Raw genomic sequence first — 16,772 nt, forward strand, 5'->3', positions numbered from 1 at the left:
GGGCTACCTTTTTGCCCTTTCCGCCTTCTTAAGGCTACCTGATCAGCCTTCTTTGTTCAAGTCCCCGATTGTTAACAGATTCTTAAAGGGCATCACTCATATGTTCCCTCCTGTTCCTTTCGTGATGCCCCAGTGGGACTTGAACCTGGTTCTAACCTACCTGATTTGCTCTCCTTTGGAGCCGCTTCATAACTGTCCTCTCCGTCTTCTTACACTTAAGACTGCTTTCCTGGTTGCCTTCACCTCTGCCAGGAGAGTGAGTGAGCTCCAGGCTCTTTCCTCTAAACCTCCTTTCCTTTCTGTCCATCCGGACATGGTTGTGTTGCGGACAAGACCCTCTTTCCTGCCCGAGGTAGTCACAGCCTTCCACATTGGGCAGTCCATCACCTTGCCCACCTTCTTTCCGCTTCTGCATCCCTCGAAAGAGGAAGAGAGGCTCCACCGTCTGGTCCCAAAACGTGCGCTCTCATACTATCTGAATCGCACACGCCAGTTCCGGGTGGATGACCAACTCTTTGTTGGTTACGTGGGCGCTAAGAAGGGACGGGCGGTGCACAAGCGGACCATCTCTCGGTGGATCCTGTTGTGCATCCAGGCGTGCTACTCTTTGGCTAAAAAGGAACCTCCTGTTGGGCTGAGGACCCATTCCACTCGGGCCATGGGCGACTACTACTGCCCTGGGCCAGGGAGTCCCTTTGCAGGACATTTGTCAGGATGCTACGTGGGCCTCGCTGCACACGTTCGCAAGACACTACTGCCTGGACAGCCAAGTCCGGAGGGATGGCTTCTTTGGCCGTTCCGTCCTCCAGGACTTTCTGGTGTGATATTGGTTCGCAGACCCACCACCGGGGTTGGTATTGCTGGGGTAACAATTCTAAGGTAAGGAATCTATCACTAACGTGTCTCTTTCAGATGCACAAGTTACTACTTGTGTAACGATATATCTGTAAGAGACATTAGTTAGTGATAGATTCCTTACCGACCCACCCATCCTCCCCATTCTGAGAACCGATATCTAGGGTTAAGGTCAACCCCTTTCATGGCACCACTGTTTGGTTTTATCATGGCTACGCGTTTCTGGCGCGGAAAAGCTGTGTATAAGAACTGACGTCAGCACGCGGAGGCGGCCTCTAAGTACTCCGCCGACGACTGACGCGGAGCCGCGGGCGACTCCTTCCAATGCGCATTGTTACTGCTGCGCAAAAAAAATCCGGATCCACTCTGACGCCAGGGCATATTCTAAGGTAAGGAATCTATCACTAACTAATGTCTCTTACAGATATATCGTTAAACAAGTAGTCCCCTGTTGTAAATAGATTTCTCAAAGGCATTACTCATCTTTTCCCTCCTATTCCTTTCATAATGCCACAGTAGGACTTGAATCTGGTTCTTACATATTTAATGTGCGCTCCCTTTGAGCCTCTTCACAACTGTCCTCTTCGTCTGCTGACTTCGAAAACTGCTTTCCTGGTTGCCATCACTTCTGCCAGGAGAGTGAGTGAGCTCCAGGCTCTTTCTTGTAAACCTCCTTTTCTTTCTGTCCATCCGGACAAAGTTATGCTCAGAACATGTCCATCCTTTCTGCCAAAGGTTGCGACTGCCTTTCACATCGAGTAGACCATCACTTTGGCCACCTTCTTTCCGCCTCCGCTTCCTTCCAAAGAGGAAGAGAGTCTCCACCGTCTGGACCCAAAATGTGCACTCTCATTTTACCTGACCCACACACAAAAGTTCCGGGTGTATGACCAGCTCTTTGTTGGCTACGTTGGCACCAAGAAAGGTCGGGCTGTACACAAGCATACTATCTCCCGATAGATCGTCTTGTGTATTAAAGCTTGTTATTCTCTGGCTAAAAAGGAGCCTCCCATGGGCTGCGTGCCCATTCCACCAGGGCGACGGCTGCCACTACTGCATTGGGACGTGGTGTCCCCTTACAAGACAACTGTCAGGCAGCTATGTGGGCTCGTTGCACACTTTTACGAAGCACTACTGCCTGGACAGCCAAGTCCGGAGAGACGGCTACTTTGGCTGTTCTGTTCTGGGGGACTTTATTGTGTGATCTTGGTTCACAGACCCACCACCGGGGTTGGTATTGCTGGGGTGTCTATTCTAAAGAAAGGAATCTATCACTATGTGTTTCTTTCAGATGAACAAGTTACTTACCTTCGGGAACGAAGTAAGAATCTGTAAGAAACATTAGTAGTGATAGATTCCTTACCGTCCCATCCATCCTCCCCGTTCTGTGAATTGATTTCTTGGCTTAAGGTCATCTCTTTCAGGGCCCTAATTTCAAGGCACCACTGGTCAGTATCTTGCATGGCTCTGCGTTTACGGCGTGAAAAGTCATATACAGAACTGTCAGCACACGAGGGTGGCATCTGAGTATCTGCCACCACGTCATCTAGGCGACCACAACGCCAACGAAGGACGCGGAGCCGCACAACGCCACCTTCTGACGTGCACGGGTACTGCTGACCAAGACTTTCCGGATCCAGTCTGACACCTGGGGTAATTCTAAAGTAAGAAATCTATCACTACTAATGTTTCTTACAGATATATCATTACCAAAGGTAAGTAACTTTTTCTTCAGAAAACCTGTAAGGTCCTAGGCACGAAGCACCACCCACACATGGGGCAGGGATAGGTTGCCAGAGCAGGATTGATCGCCACTTTATGCGGTGACTTCCTTACAGCGGCACAGAGTTTCCCGTTCTATTTTGCAGTACTCTAAACTGATTGTTAAACACACATCTTGTATCTCTCCCTTCGTATTGTGGAGTCATTCGTTTTACCTCAGTTGAAGCACACGTTTCTACAGTGTCTCTGTGTAGCTAGCAGCAGTTCCCATTTGAAGTGTTTTGAATGCATAAACAAACTTTGTTTTGCACCAGCCCATCTTTTAGTTAATTGAAAATAATTCCCATCTAGGTAAAACATCTGTAGTATAGCTCTAATCAAGGACAGATACTGGCATAATGGCTCAGGGACTTAACGCTCTTCGCTTACATATGCTGCATGTTAATAGTTCACATCCAATGGAGACTCAGCCTTCCATACTTCCAAGGCTGGCATTTTCAGTACCATTACATTGGTTAATAGTAACATCTCTTGTTTATTGCGCTTAGAAAAGGCAGAACTATTTTAAAAAAATGTTTTTTTTTCATTGATAGATATTGTTTTCTTTTGTTGCAGCCGTTTCTTCCTTTATCTGACAGTGGCACCATTTATGACTCTGATGAAAGCATTCCAAGTGATGAAGATGAGGATGATGCTTTCTTTTTTTCTGAAGTTTGTAATGTGATTCTGGCAGCCAGGCGTCCCTCCACAAAATCGGTATATGCCTGCAGGTGGAACAGATTTGTGGCATGGTGCACATCAAAGGCTGTGGATCCACTCTGCCCCCCTTTCTGAGGCTCTCCTCTTCCTTCTTTCTCTTGCCCAGCAGGGCTCTGCACTGGGCACTATCAAGGGCTACCTTTTTGCCCTTTCCGCCTTCTTAAGGCTACCTGATCAGCCTTCTTTGTTCAAGTCCCCGATTGTTAACAGATTCTTAAAGGGCATCACTCATATGTTCCCTCCTGTTCCTTTCGTGATGCCCCAGTGGGACTTGAACCTGGTTCTAACCTACCTGATTTGCTCTCCTTTGGAGCCGCTTCATAACTGTCCTCTCCGTCTTCTTACACTTAAGACTGCTTTCCTGGTTGCCTTCACCTCTGCCAGGAGAGTGAGTGAGCTCCAGGCTCTTTCCTCTAAACCTCCTTTCCTTTCTGTCCATCCGGACATGGTTGTGTTGCGGACAAGACCCTCTTTCCTGCCCGAGGTAGTCACAGCCTTCCACATTGGGCAGTCCATCACCTTGCCCACCTTCTTTCCGCTTCTGCATCCCTCGAAAGAGGAAGAGAGGCTCCACCGTCTGGTCCCAAAACGTGCGCTCTCATACTATCTGAATCGCACACGCCAGTTCCGGGTGGATGACCAACTCTTTGTTGGTTACGTGGGCGCTAAGAAGGGACGGGCGGTGCACAAGCGGACCATCTCTCGGTGGATCCTGTTGTGCATCCAGGCGTGCTACTCTTTGGCTAAAAAGGAACCTCCTGTTGGGCTGAGGACCCATTCCACTCGGGCCATGGGCGACTACTACTGCCCTGGGCCAGGGAGTCCCTTTGCAGGACATTTGTCAGGATGCTACGTGGGCCTCGCTGCACACGTTCGCAAGACACTACTGCCTGGACAGCCAAGTCCGGAGGGATGGCTTCTTTGGCCGTTCCGTCCTCCAGGACTTTCTGGTGTGATATTGGTTCGCAGACCCACCACCGGGGTTGGTATTGCTGGGGTAACAATTCTAAGGTAAGGAATCTATCACTAACGTGTCTCTTTCAGATGCACAAGTTACTACTTGTGTAACGATATATCTGTAAGAGACATTAGTTAGTGATAGATTCCTTACCGACCCACCCATCCTCCCCATTCTGAGAACCGATATCTAGGGTTAAGGTCAACCCCTTTCATGGCACCACTGTTTGGTTTTATCATGGCTACGCGTTTCTGGCGCGGAAAAGCTGTGTATAAGAACTGACGTCAGCACGCGGAGGCGGCCTCTAAGTACTCCGCCGACGACTGACGCGGAGCCGCGGGCGACTCCTTCCAATGCGCATTGTTACTGCTGCGCAAAAAAAATCCGGATCCACTCTGACGCCAGGGCATATTCTAAGGTAAGGAATCTATCACTAACTAATGTCTCTTACAGATATATCGTTAAACAAGTAGTCCCCTGTTGTAAATAGATTTCTCAAAGGCATTACTCATCTTTTCCCTCCTATTCCTTTCATAATGCCACAGTAGGACTTGAATCTGGTTCTTACATATTTAATGTGCGCTCCCTTTGAGCCTCTTCACAACTGTCCTCTTCGTCTGCTGACTTCGAAAACTGCTTTCCTGGTTGCCATCACTTCTGCCAGGAGAGTGAGTGAGCTCCAGGCTCTTTCTTGTAAACCTCCTTTTCTTTCTGTCCATCCGGACAAAGTTATGCTCAGAACATGTCCATCCTTTCTGCCAAAGGTTGCGACTGCCTTTCACATCGAGTAGACCATCACTTTGGCCACCTTCTTTCCGCCTCCGCTTCCTTCCAAAGAGGAAGAGAGTCTCCACCGTCTGGACCCAAAATGTGCACTCTCATTTTACCTGACCCACACACAAAAGTTCCGGGTGTATGACCAGCTCTTTGTTGGCTACGTTGGCACCAAGAAAGGTCGGGCTGTACACAAGCATACTATCTCCCGATAGATCGTCTTGTGTATTAAAGCTTGTTATTCTCTGGCTAAAAAGGAGCCTCCCATGGGCTGCGTGCCCATTCCACCAGGGCGACGGCTGCCACTACTGCATTGGGACGTGGTGTCCCCTTACAAGACAACTGTCAGGCAGCTATGTGGGCTCGTTGCACACTTTTACGAAGCACTACTGCCTGGACAGCCAAGTCCGGAGAGACGGCTACTTTGGCTGTTCTGTTCTGGGGGACTTTATTGTGTGATCTTGGTTCACAGACCCACCACCGGGGTTGGTATTGCTGGGGTGTCTATTCTAAAGAAAGGAATCTATCACTATGTGTTTCTTTCAGATGAACAAGTTACTTACCTTCGGGAACGAAGTAAGAATCTGTAAGAAACATTAGTAGTGATAGATTCCTTACCGTCCCATCCATCCTCCCCGTTCTGTGAATTGATTTCTTGGCTTAAGGTCATCTCTTTCAGGGCCCTAATTTCAAGGCACCACTGGTCAGTATCTTGCATGGCTCTGCGTTTACGGCGTGAAAAGTCATATACAGAACTGTCAGCACACGAGGGTGGCATCTGAGTATCTGCCACCACGTCATCTAGGCGACCACAACGCCAACGAAGGACGCGGAGCCGCACAACGCCACCTTCTGACGTGCACGGGTACTGCTGACCAAGACTTTCCGGATCCAGTCTGACACCTGGGGTAATTCTAAAGTAAGAAATCTATCACTACTAATGTTTCTTACAGATATATCATTACCAAAGGTAAGTAACTTTTTCTTCAGAAAACCTGTAAGGTCCTAGGCACGAAGCACCACCCACACATGGGGCAGGGATAGGTTGCCAGAGCAGGATTGATCGCCACTTTATGCGGTGACTTCCTTACAGCGGCACAGAGTTTCCCGTTCTATTTTGCAGTACTCTAAACTGATTGTTAAACACACATCTTGTATCTCTCCCTTCGTATTGTGGAGTCATTCGTTTTACCTCAGTTGAAGCACACGTTTCTACAGTGTCTCTGTGTAGCTAGCAGCAGTTCCCATTTGAAGTGTTTTGAATGCATAAACAAACTTTGTTTTGCACCAGCCCATCTTTTAGTTAATTGAAAATAATTCCCATCTAGGTAAAACATCTGTAGTATAGCTCTAATCAAGGACAGATACTGGCATAATGGCTCAGGGACTTAACGCTCTTCGCTTACATATGCTGCATGTTAATAGTTCACATCCAATGGAGACTCAGCCTTCCATACTTCCAAGGCTGGCATTTTCAGTACCATTACATTGGTTAATAGTAACATCTCTTGTTTATTGCGCTTAGAAAAGGCAGAACTATTTTAAAAAAATGTTTTTTTTTCATTGATAGATATTGTTTTCTTTTGTTGCAGCCGTTTCTTCCTTTATCTGACAGTGGCACCATTTATGACTCTGATGAAAGCATTCCAAGTGATGAAGATGAGGATGATGCTTTCTTTTTTTCTGAAGTTTGTAATGTGATTCTGGCAGCCAGGCGTCCCTCCACAAAATCGGTATATGCCTGCAGGTGGAACAGATTTGTGGCATGGTGCACATCAAAGGCTGTGGATCCACTCTGCCCCCCTTTCTGAGGCTCTCCTCTTCCTTCTTTCTCTTGCCCAGCAGGGCTCTGCACTGGGCACTATCAAGGGCTACCTTTTTGCCCTTTCCGCCTTCTTAAGGCTACCTGATCAGCCTTCTTTGTTCAAGTCCCCGATTGTTAACAGATTCTTAAAGGGCATCACTCATATGTTCCCTCCTGTTCCTTTCGTGATGCCCCAGTGGGACTTGAACCTGGTTCTAACCTACCTGATTTGCTCTCCTTTGGAGCCGCTTCATAACTGTCCTCTCCGTCTTCTTACACTTAAGACTGCTTTCCTGGTTGCCTTCACCTCTGCCAGGAGAGTGAGTGAGCTCCAGGCTCTTTCCTCTAAACCTCCTTTCCTTTCTGTCCATCCGGACATGGTTGTGTTGCGGACAAGACCCTCTTTCCTGCCCGAGGTAGTCACAGCCTTCCACATTGGGCAGTCCATCACCTTGCCCACCTTCTTTCCGCTTCTGCATCCCTCGAAAGAGGAAGAGAGGCTCCACCGTCTGGTCCCAAAACGTGCGCTCTCATACTATCTGAATCGCACACGCCAGTTCCGGGTGGATGACCAACTCTTTGTTGGTTACGTGGGCGCTAAGAAGGGACGGGCGGTGCACAAGCGGACCATCTCTCGGTGGATCCTGTTGTGCATCCAGGCGTGCTACTCTTTGGCTAAAAAGGAACCTCCTGTTGGGCTGAGGACCCATTCCACTCGGGCCATGGGCGACTACTACTGCCCTGGGCCAGGGAGTCCCTTTGCAGGACATTTGTCAGGATGCTACGTGGGCCTCGCTGCACACGTTCGCAAGACACTACTGCCTGGACAGCCAAGTCCGGAGGGATGGCTTCTTTGGCCGTTCCGTCCTCCAGGACTTTCTGGTGTGATATTGGTTCGCAGACCCACCACCGGGGTTGGTATTGCTGGGGTAACAATTCTAAGGTAAGGAATCTATCACTAACGTGTCTCTTTCAGATGCACAAGTTACTACTTGTGTAACGATATATCTGTAAGAGACATTAGTTAGTGATAGATTCCTTACCGACCCACCCATCCTCCCCATTCTGAGAACCGATATCTAGGGTTAAGGTCAACCCCTTTCATGGCACCACTGTTTGGTTTTATCATGGCTACGCGTTTCTGGCGCGGAAAAGCTGTGTATAAGAACTGACGTCAGCACGCGGAGGCGGCCTCTAAGTACTCCGCCGACGACTGACGCGGAGCCGCGGGCGACTCCTTCCAATGCGCATTGTTACTGCTGCGCAAAAAAAATCCGGATCCACTCTGACGCCAGGGCATATTCTAAGGTAAGGAATCTATCACTAACTAATGTCTCTTACAGATATATCGTTAAACAAGTAGTCCCCTGTTGTAAATAGATTTCTCAAAGGCATTACTCATCTTTTCCCTCCTATTCCTTTCATAATGCCACAGTAGGACTTGAATCTGGTTCTTACATATTTAATGTGCGCTCCCTTTGAGCCTCTTCACAACTGTCCTCTTCGTCTGCTGACTTCGAAAACTGCTTTCCTGGTTGCCATCACTTCTGCCAGGAGAGTGAGTGAGCTCCAGGCTCTTTCTTGTAAACCTCCTTTTCTTTCTGTCCATCCGGACAAAGTTATGCTCAGAACATGTCCATCCTTTCTGCCAAAGGTTGCGACTGCCTTTCACATCGAGTAGACCATCACTTTGGCCACCTTCTTTCCGCCTCCGCTTCCTTCCAAAGAGGAAGAGAGTCTCCACCGTCTGGACCCAAAATGTGCACTCTCATTTTACCTGACCCACACACAAAAGTTCCGGGTGTATGACCAGCTCTTTGTTGGCTACGTTGGCACCAAGAAAGGTCGGGCTGTACACAAGCATACTATCTCCCGATAGATCGTCTTGTGTATTAAAGCTTGTTATTCTCTGGCTAAAAAGGAGCCTCCCATGGGCTGCGTGCCCATTCCACCAGGGCGACGGCTGCCACTACTGCATTGGGACGTGGTGTCCCCTTACAAGACAACTGTCAGGCAGCTATGTGGGCTCGTTGCACACTTTTACGAAGCACTACTGCCTGGACAGCCAAGTCCGGAGAGACGGCTACTTTGGCTGTTCTGTTCTGGGGGACTTTATTGTGTGATCTTGGTTCACAGACCCACCACCGGGGTTGGTATTGCTGGGGTGTCTATTCTAAAGAAAGGAATCTATCACTATGTGTTTCTTTCAGATGAACAAGTTACTTACCTTCGGGAACGAAGTAAGAATCTGTAAGAAACATTAGTAGTGATAGATTCCTTACCGTCCCATCCATCCTCCCCGTTCTGTGAATTGATTTCTTGGCTTAAGGTCATCTCTTTCAGGGCCCTAATTTCAAGGCACCACTGGTCAGTATCTTGCATGGCTCTGCGTTTACGGCGTGAAAAGTCATATACAGAACTGTCAGCACACGAGGGTGGCATCTGAGTATCTGCCACCACGTCATCTAGGCGACCACAACGCCAACGAAGGACGCGGAGCCGCACAACGCCACCTTCTGACGTGCACGGGTACTGCTGACCAAGACTTTCCGGATCCAGTCTGACACCTGGGGTAATTCTAAAGTAAGAAATCTATCACTACTAATGTTTCTTACAGATATATCATTACCAAAGGTAAGTAACTTTTTCTTCAGAAAACCTGTAAGGTCCTAGGCACGAAGCACCACCCACACATGGGGCAGGGATAGGTTGCCAGAGCAGGATTGATCGCCACTTTATGCGGTGACTTCCTTACAGCGGCACAGAGTTTCCCGTTCTATTTTGCAGTACTCTAAACTGATTGTTAAACACACATCTTGTATCTCTCCCTTCGTATTGTGGAGTCATTCGTTTTACCTCAGTTGAAGCACACGTTTCTACAGTGTCTCTGTGTAGCTAGCAGCAGTTCCCATTTGAAGTGTTTTGAATGCATAAACAAACTTTGTTTTGCACCAGCCCATCTTTTAGTTAATTGAAAATAATTCCCATCTAGGTAAAACATCTGTAGTATAGCTCTAATCAAGGACAGATACTGGCATAATGGCTCAGGGACTTAACGCTCTTCGCTTACATATGCTGCATGTTAATAGTTCACATCCAATGGAGACTCAGCCTTCCATACTTCCAAGGCTGGCATTTTCAGTACCATTACATTGGTTAATAGTAACATCTCTTGTTTATTGCGCTTAGAAAAGGCAGAACTATTTTAAAAAAATGTTTTTTTTTCATTTATAGATATTGTTTTCTTTTGTTGCAGCCGTTTCTTCCTTTATCTGACAGTGGCACCATTTATGACTCTGATGAAAGCATTCCAAGTGATGAAGATGAGGATGATGCTTTCTTTTCAGACACCCAAATTCAAGAGCACAAAGATTCAAATTCTTACAGGTCAGATAAACGTATATTATGATTTTCATTTTAATATTTTTGCAATGGATCCTAAATTTCACCAAAGGTACATGTTCTTCTTCCTTTTTGGTTGCTATTTGAGTTCATATCAAATTGTACAGAATACATATTTGTGCTTATCTTGAGTACCAAAACTTTTCAGAGAAAATCATGTTTCTAACAATGCAAGTTGCATACTTGTTCTAAGGGCATGTGATGCACTACAAGAATTTAGAGCCCTGTCGTTTTCACAGGGTTTGCAACTGCAAAATTAACTTTTAGCTGTATACTACCCCTATGGTTCACAGAGCCTGTCCCAATTCATAAGGGGTGTTGTGACTAATTCTGAGTTGCATTAGGGAGCGGGCTTGAAAGGAGTAGCTCCTTCTAATTGCGTATTTCAATGAAACATATCAATTGGGTCCAAATGCAAGAGCATACACAAACCGTTTAGCGGTAATACTTTGGCAACCAGGAAGCTGTCCCTGGTGAGATTCGTGGGGTGCCCGTGGAGTTGGGATTTTTTTTCTTTTTTTATGTAGGAGCGTGGTTTTCTTAAAAACAAAATGTAGTTTGAAAATGCACACGTAGGAAGGTTGTTTTATATTCTTTGAGGGCTACAATCCTAATGTTTGTAGCCAATCACAGGGTCGAAAACAATGACCTGCTTAATTATTCATTAGGCAAGTCATTTTACACACGCCTGCAACTTTGCAATGTGACCTATTAGTACATCAGTGTTTCAGCCACTATTTGTGAACAGCTTTTTCATACTTCAAGGCTTTAGTCCCAATAGTGTATATTTCACATAGTGTGTTTGTGTGTGTGTGTATATATATATATATATATATATATATATATATATATATATATATATATATTCATATTCACTGAAAAAACCATAGGTTTTACAGACGTTATAGTTAGGAATTCGCATCTAAATTTTTTTTGAAATTCACAAAAAAAAACATAGGTTGCAAGGACGTTATAGTTAGTTGGACATTTGACTCATATAAAACCAGAGAAATTCGCCTGTTATAATTAGTTGAGCCAACTAGAACTCGTGCGCCCGCAATGCACTGCTGATGACGTCACATATTACATCACTCATGACATGGTCAGTGACATCACTGATGACATCTGAAATGACATCAGTCATGACATCTTCCAGTGAATGTGTGTTTCTGTAAAGTTTAAATATTTTTCATATATATCTATGCCAAGGTGTATTGAAGAATGAGTGGATTTACAAGTGCCTGAATGGATTATTTAGTAGGTGCATGACTGACTGTATAACTGAGTATTTGAACTTGTTTTACTGAATGCATGGGTTAGTGACTAAACTGTGTGAAAGTCTGTATTAGTCTCTCAGTTGGTGTGTAAGCGGCTGCATGGCTTGGTGAGTAGCTACATGAGTGTCTATATGGGTTATTGATTTGTTGTCTGAGTATCTGTATGGGTGCCTGAGTGTGTGTGTGTGTGCGTGAGTAAATGGGTGGGGCGGTGTGTGATTCTGTGCATAGATGTCTGAGTGGGTGTTTTACTGGTTATATAGATTCAAAAGTGCATCTGGGAAGAGCTGTATGGGTGAGTTAGTGTGGGTATGGGTGTGTTGGTGATTGAATGAATGTGTCTGTGGTATATGTGTGAGTTTCTACATATGTTTTAAGGCAGTATATGTGAGTGTTGGAGTATATAAATGACTATACGTGAAAGGACGTTGTTTGAAGAATGGATGTATAAATGAGTGTCTCCTTGTATCCGTGATTGTATAAGACAGTAAGTATTTGTTAGTATCTGCATAAATAAGTGATGTGGTGTGTGTATAAATAACTGAGTTGGTGTGTATGACTGCATAAGTGAGTAAATGGGTATGTGATTCATTCTTTGCATGACTGACTAGGTGTGTGAGTAACTCTGTGGATGAGTGGTGGAGTGCGACTGTATGTATACGTGTATATTATAGCACTATATTGATGAGTAACTGTAAGTAGAAGTGACTGGATGTGTGTATAGACCTAGGAAATAGTTTGTGTTATGTAGTATCTGGCATTGTTGTATGTATGGTTTCAAAAATAGTAGTCTGTATTTTAGAGTGGGTGTATCAAAGTTTATATTGAGCATCAGTATGTGCATCAGATTATCATGTGTATGATGTCATTTTAGATGTCATCAGTGCTGTCATCAGTGATGTCACTGACCATGTCATAAGTGATGTAATATGTGACGTCATCAGCTTTACATTGCGGGCGCGCAAGTTATAGTTAGCTCAACTAACTATAACAGGCGAATTTCTCTGGTTTTATATAAGTCAAATGTCCAACTAACTATAACGTCCCTGAAACCTATGGTTTATTGTGAATTTCAAAGGTTTTTTAAAAGCTAATTCCTAACTATAACGTCTGTAAGTGAATTTCAATGTTTTTTTAAATGCTAATTTCATATTTTAATATTTATAAAACCTATATTTTTTCTAATTGTTTTGAATAATATTTTGGAACTCTATTATCCTTTGTTTTTTTACTTTAAAAATGATGTAATGTTTTAAATCTTCCCCCAAAAATATGTATATCATTTTTTTTTTTGAGAAAACTTGAGTCCCGTACCGGTAGTCTACCAAGCTCCCGAATCCTATCCGCCATATTGCTTAACTCGTAAATGATGCGCATTTCGTATCCGACGGTTACGTGGCAACGCGTCCCGCGTAACAACATATACGTATGAGGTCCCGCCAGCTGCTACTTTTTTATGCGACGGGTACCGAGCACCAAGCCGCGCATTACGTCATGTATGTATAGGGTCACGCCCGCTGCACACTGCCAGGCACTGTATTACGTCATAGACTTATAGTGTTGCGCCGGATACGCCATTCCCTCATTTTCTTTTTATATCTCAAAACTATATCTAAAGAACTTTAAAGTGTATATGAGAGCAAGCAATAATCTAAAATATTTTAAAGATTTATTTATTTCTAACTATAATAAACGTATATTGTTGGAAATATATTTTCTCAAAATCGCATTGGGGTACGGTCTTGTTGCGCGCTGGTTGCAGGATTGCAATGTGACCTTAAAAACAAAGAAGTTGATTACTTCATAACATTTCCCATTGAAACAGTTGAAAAACGCCACCCATTTTACTCATTCCCTCTACAGCATTTGATGAGACACACCTCTTCTGCTTACAGAGCTTTTTTGAAAACTTTTTGCAATGTACACATATCTTACACTACACACAACATGCAACCATCATCTTCATAAATATTCATGGTCTGTAAAATAGCCTTCCACCTGTGGTAGCCATGCACCTAAAAGTTACATACCCAAACTTTTCCCCACTGCCAGAGATAACATGGTTGCATACGCTGTCCACAGCACCATCTAATGTGGTGTCTCCCAGGGGCAGTATCATGCATAGATAATGAACGCATTGACACAGATAGTGGAAGTGGGTACGGGCACGTGCACTCGATACCTTTTTATTACCAGGGTCCCTATCCCGTGTCTTCTCTCCTGGATGCGTGTGGGATGGGTGTAAACCAGCCCTGAGGGAATGGTTGCTGTTAGCATCAACTACAACAGTAACAAGTGGATCACACACAGAGATTCAATAATAAAAGGGTCAATAGTTTGTGCTGCAGTAAGGTACGGACAGTAGATGTGAAATAATACAGAAATAATTCTATTGTAAAAGAACCACAGCTTGTGGTACACTGAGACACATGCAATAGATCTGAAATAATACACACAAAAATTGTATCATAAAGGGTCCATCAGTTCTAGTGCACTCAGATTGCCACTTCAAAAGCATTCATCATGTGCACATCCAGCGATGATGCGTGCTGCAGACAAACCGTACTAGGAGCAATGTCTGTTGCCATTAACACTGCATCATTTGCAATAGCGACTCGGTCTTGATTGTGAACACTGTTGTCTGCAGTGTAGCATTTGATGAGACACACCTCTTCTGCTTATAGAGCTTTTTTGAAAACTTTTTGCAATGTACACATATCTTACACTACACACAACATGCAACCATCATATTCATAAATATTCATGGTCTGTAAAATAGCCTTCCACCTGTGATAGCCATGCACCTAAAAGTTACATAACCAAACTTTTCCCCACTGCCAGAGATAACATGGTTGCATACGCTGTCCACAGCACAATCTAATGTGGTGCCTCCCAGGGGCAGTATCATGCATAGATAATGAACGCATTGACACAGATAGATAGTGGAAGTGGGTACGGGCACGTGCACTCGATACCTTTTTATTACCAGGGTCTCTATCCAGTGTCGTCTCTCCTGGATGCGTGTGGGATGGGTGTAAACCAGCCCTCAGGGAATGGTTGCTATTAGCATCAACTACAACAGTAACAACTGGATCACACACAGAGATTCAATAATAAAAGGGTCAATAGTTTGTGCTGCAGTAAGGTACGGACAGTAGATGTGAAATAATACAGAAAAAATTCTATTGCAAAGGAACCAGAGCTTGTGGTATACTCTGACACATGCAATAGATCTGAAATAATACACACAAAAATTGTATCATAAAGGGTCCTTCAGTTCTAGTGCACTCAGACTGCCACTTCAAAAGCATTCATCATGTGCACAGCCAGCGATGATGCGTGCTGCAGACAAACCGTACTAGGAGCAATGTCTGTTGCCATTAACACTGCATCATTTGCAATAGCGACTCAGTCTTAATTGTGAACACTGTTGTCTGCAGTGTAGGCGAGAGAGAGTGGTCAGCAAGGGCCCACAGCCACGTGGCTTTGACTTAAGCTGCCCAGTTTGCAATACACGAAGCAAGAAAAAGCATGTGCAGAGCCAGCCAATGATGCGTATATGTGTTGCGGACAGAGCGCACTGGAGCAATATCTTTTGCCGACAATACTGCGTCATCTACAATAGCGACTCAATCTGAATTGTGAACACTGCTGTCTGCAGTGTAAATTGAACACAGTAGTCACACAGACATCCATGAATACTTGTTCTCACTTCCTCCACGCAAAATACAACAACATAAATTACAGAAAACTCTGCAATAAATCAATCAAAACAATTCGATTTACGATCTCTGCTGTCCACAGTGTAGATTGTTATTCAGTGTTCTTTTCCACTACCAAAAATAATTTGTTCATTGTACTAAACCTATAACTCATCTAAAAAAAGTTATTCAAGCAAGTATACTGAAAGGATATTGTATATATTTCAATAGACGTTGTAATTACTTGACTACTGGATTCTCTACTTAAACAATCACCATTTGATCTGAATTGTGAGCCCTGCTGACCCCAGTGTAGGCCAGAGGCAGTGCTCATTAACGCCTCATAGCCACGTGCCTTTGAATTCTGAAGCACGGAGTTGGTTGCACCTGATCGGACGGGGGTACACAGAAATAATCACACACTTTAACTTCTGACATTGTCAATCATAGAATCAACACCCCGTTTCACTCTTTGGATCTGCTGTACCGTGGTGTAGTCCACCAACTACAGTCAATCAAGCCCAAAAATCATGTGCAGCAGTTAGCTACGGAAGCACAGAGTCTAATGCACCTCAACTGAGGGAGTTCTATGAAAACCAAGCATCAGGTAATAGCGGACATTGTACATTGTGGGATCAAGGCACCGTTCCACTGTTGGGACGTAGAGTAGGTTGCACCTGATCGAAGGGAGTACTTTCATCTCCACTTTCAGATGTAGTTCTAACATCGTCCATTGTGGGATCAAGACACCGTTCCACTGTTGCTATCTGTTGGACTGTGATGTATTCCTATAGGTTCTGTATCGATCCCCCTATTCCTGACCCTGTTCTGGTTAATAATTAACTAGCAGCCATCCCACGGTGCAAAAACCGTTATCTGATTAAGCCACACCACGGCACAGGAACGCGTTATCTGATTAGGTCATAACGCTTGCCATCTAATTAGGCAAGCACTATTCCTTCAGCCCCTGATAAGGCATACAGAGTTCTCAAAACAAATCAAACCTATGACAACCTGGGAAAATCCCTACAGCCATTGTTTTGATTTCACCGAGAACTTCAGTAAAGAATGTGCTAACGACCAGTTCGTATGACATCCTTATTGACGTATCTATGTCCATCCTTACGTCAATCTCGGCACCTTACAGGTATAAATATTACCGACATTGCCTTAAGCAAACACACGCGGTGGTGACGAGATCGGAGCAGCGAGACTTGCCGAAGAGCCCAGCACAGAGCGAAGCCCACTGGCGCTGCCCCGCCTTCCTGACGCGCTGAGAACGAGACGCTGCCTTTCTCCTGCCGAGAAATCCAGCTCCGGCGCTTCCAAGCAGCCCTTGCAGGCAGCTGGAATATCAAGACCAAAGACGAGAGATACCAGCCCTCAACCATTCTAGATCTCAGGTACAGAACTGAATAACCCCTTACAGAGAATTCTTGAGTCAGTCACTTGGCAAAACAAACTTAACTTAAACTGCTACTTATCTACTCCCGCCCACGTATTAGGCTTAGGTCAGGTAC

The 16,772-nt window shown here is 44.9% G+C and overlaps 1 protein-coding gene across 2 annotated transcripts in view; it reads left to right on the forward strand.

The window, feature by feature from the left end:
- Positions 1 to 16,772, forward strand: part of DMXL2 (Dmx like 2) — a 1,907,871-nt gene that overhangs the window by 1,149,689 nt on the left and 741,410 nt on the right. For both annotated transcript variants that reach the window (XM_078684818.1, XM_078684819.1), the window contains exon 30: positions 10,129 to 10,259. In XM_078684818.1, coding sequence (XP_078540944.1) covers positions 10,129 to 10,259 — 131 coding nt within the window. The remainder of the gene's footprint in view (positions 1 to 10,128; positions 10,260 to 16,772) is intronic.

This window comes from Lissotriton helveticus, chromosome 3_2 (assembly GCF_964261635.1).
Source record: "Lissotriton helveticus chromosome 3_2, aLisHel1.1, whole genome shotgun sequence".
NCBI lineage: Eukaryota > Metazoa > Chordata > Amphibia > Caudata > Salamandridae > Lissotriton > Lissotriton helveticus.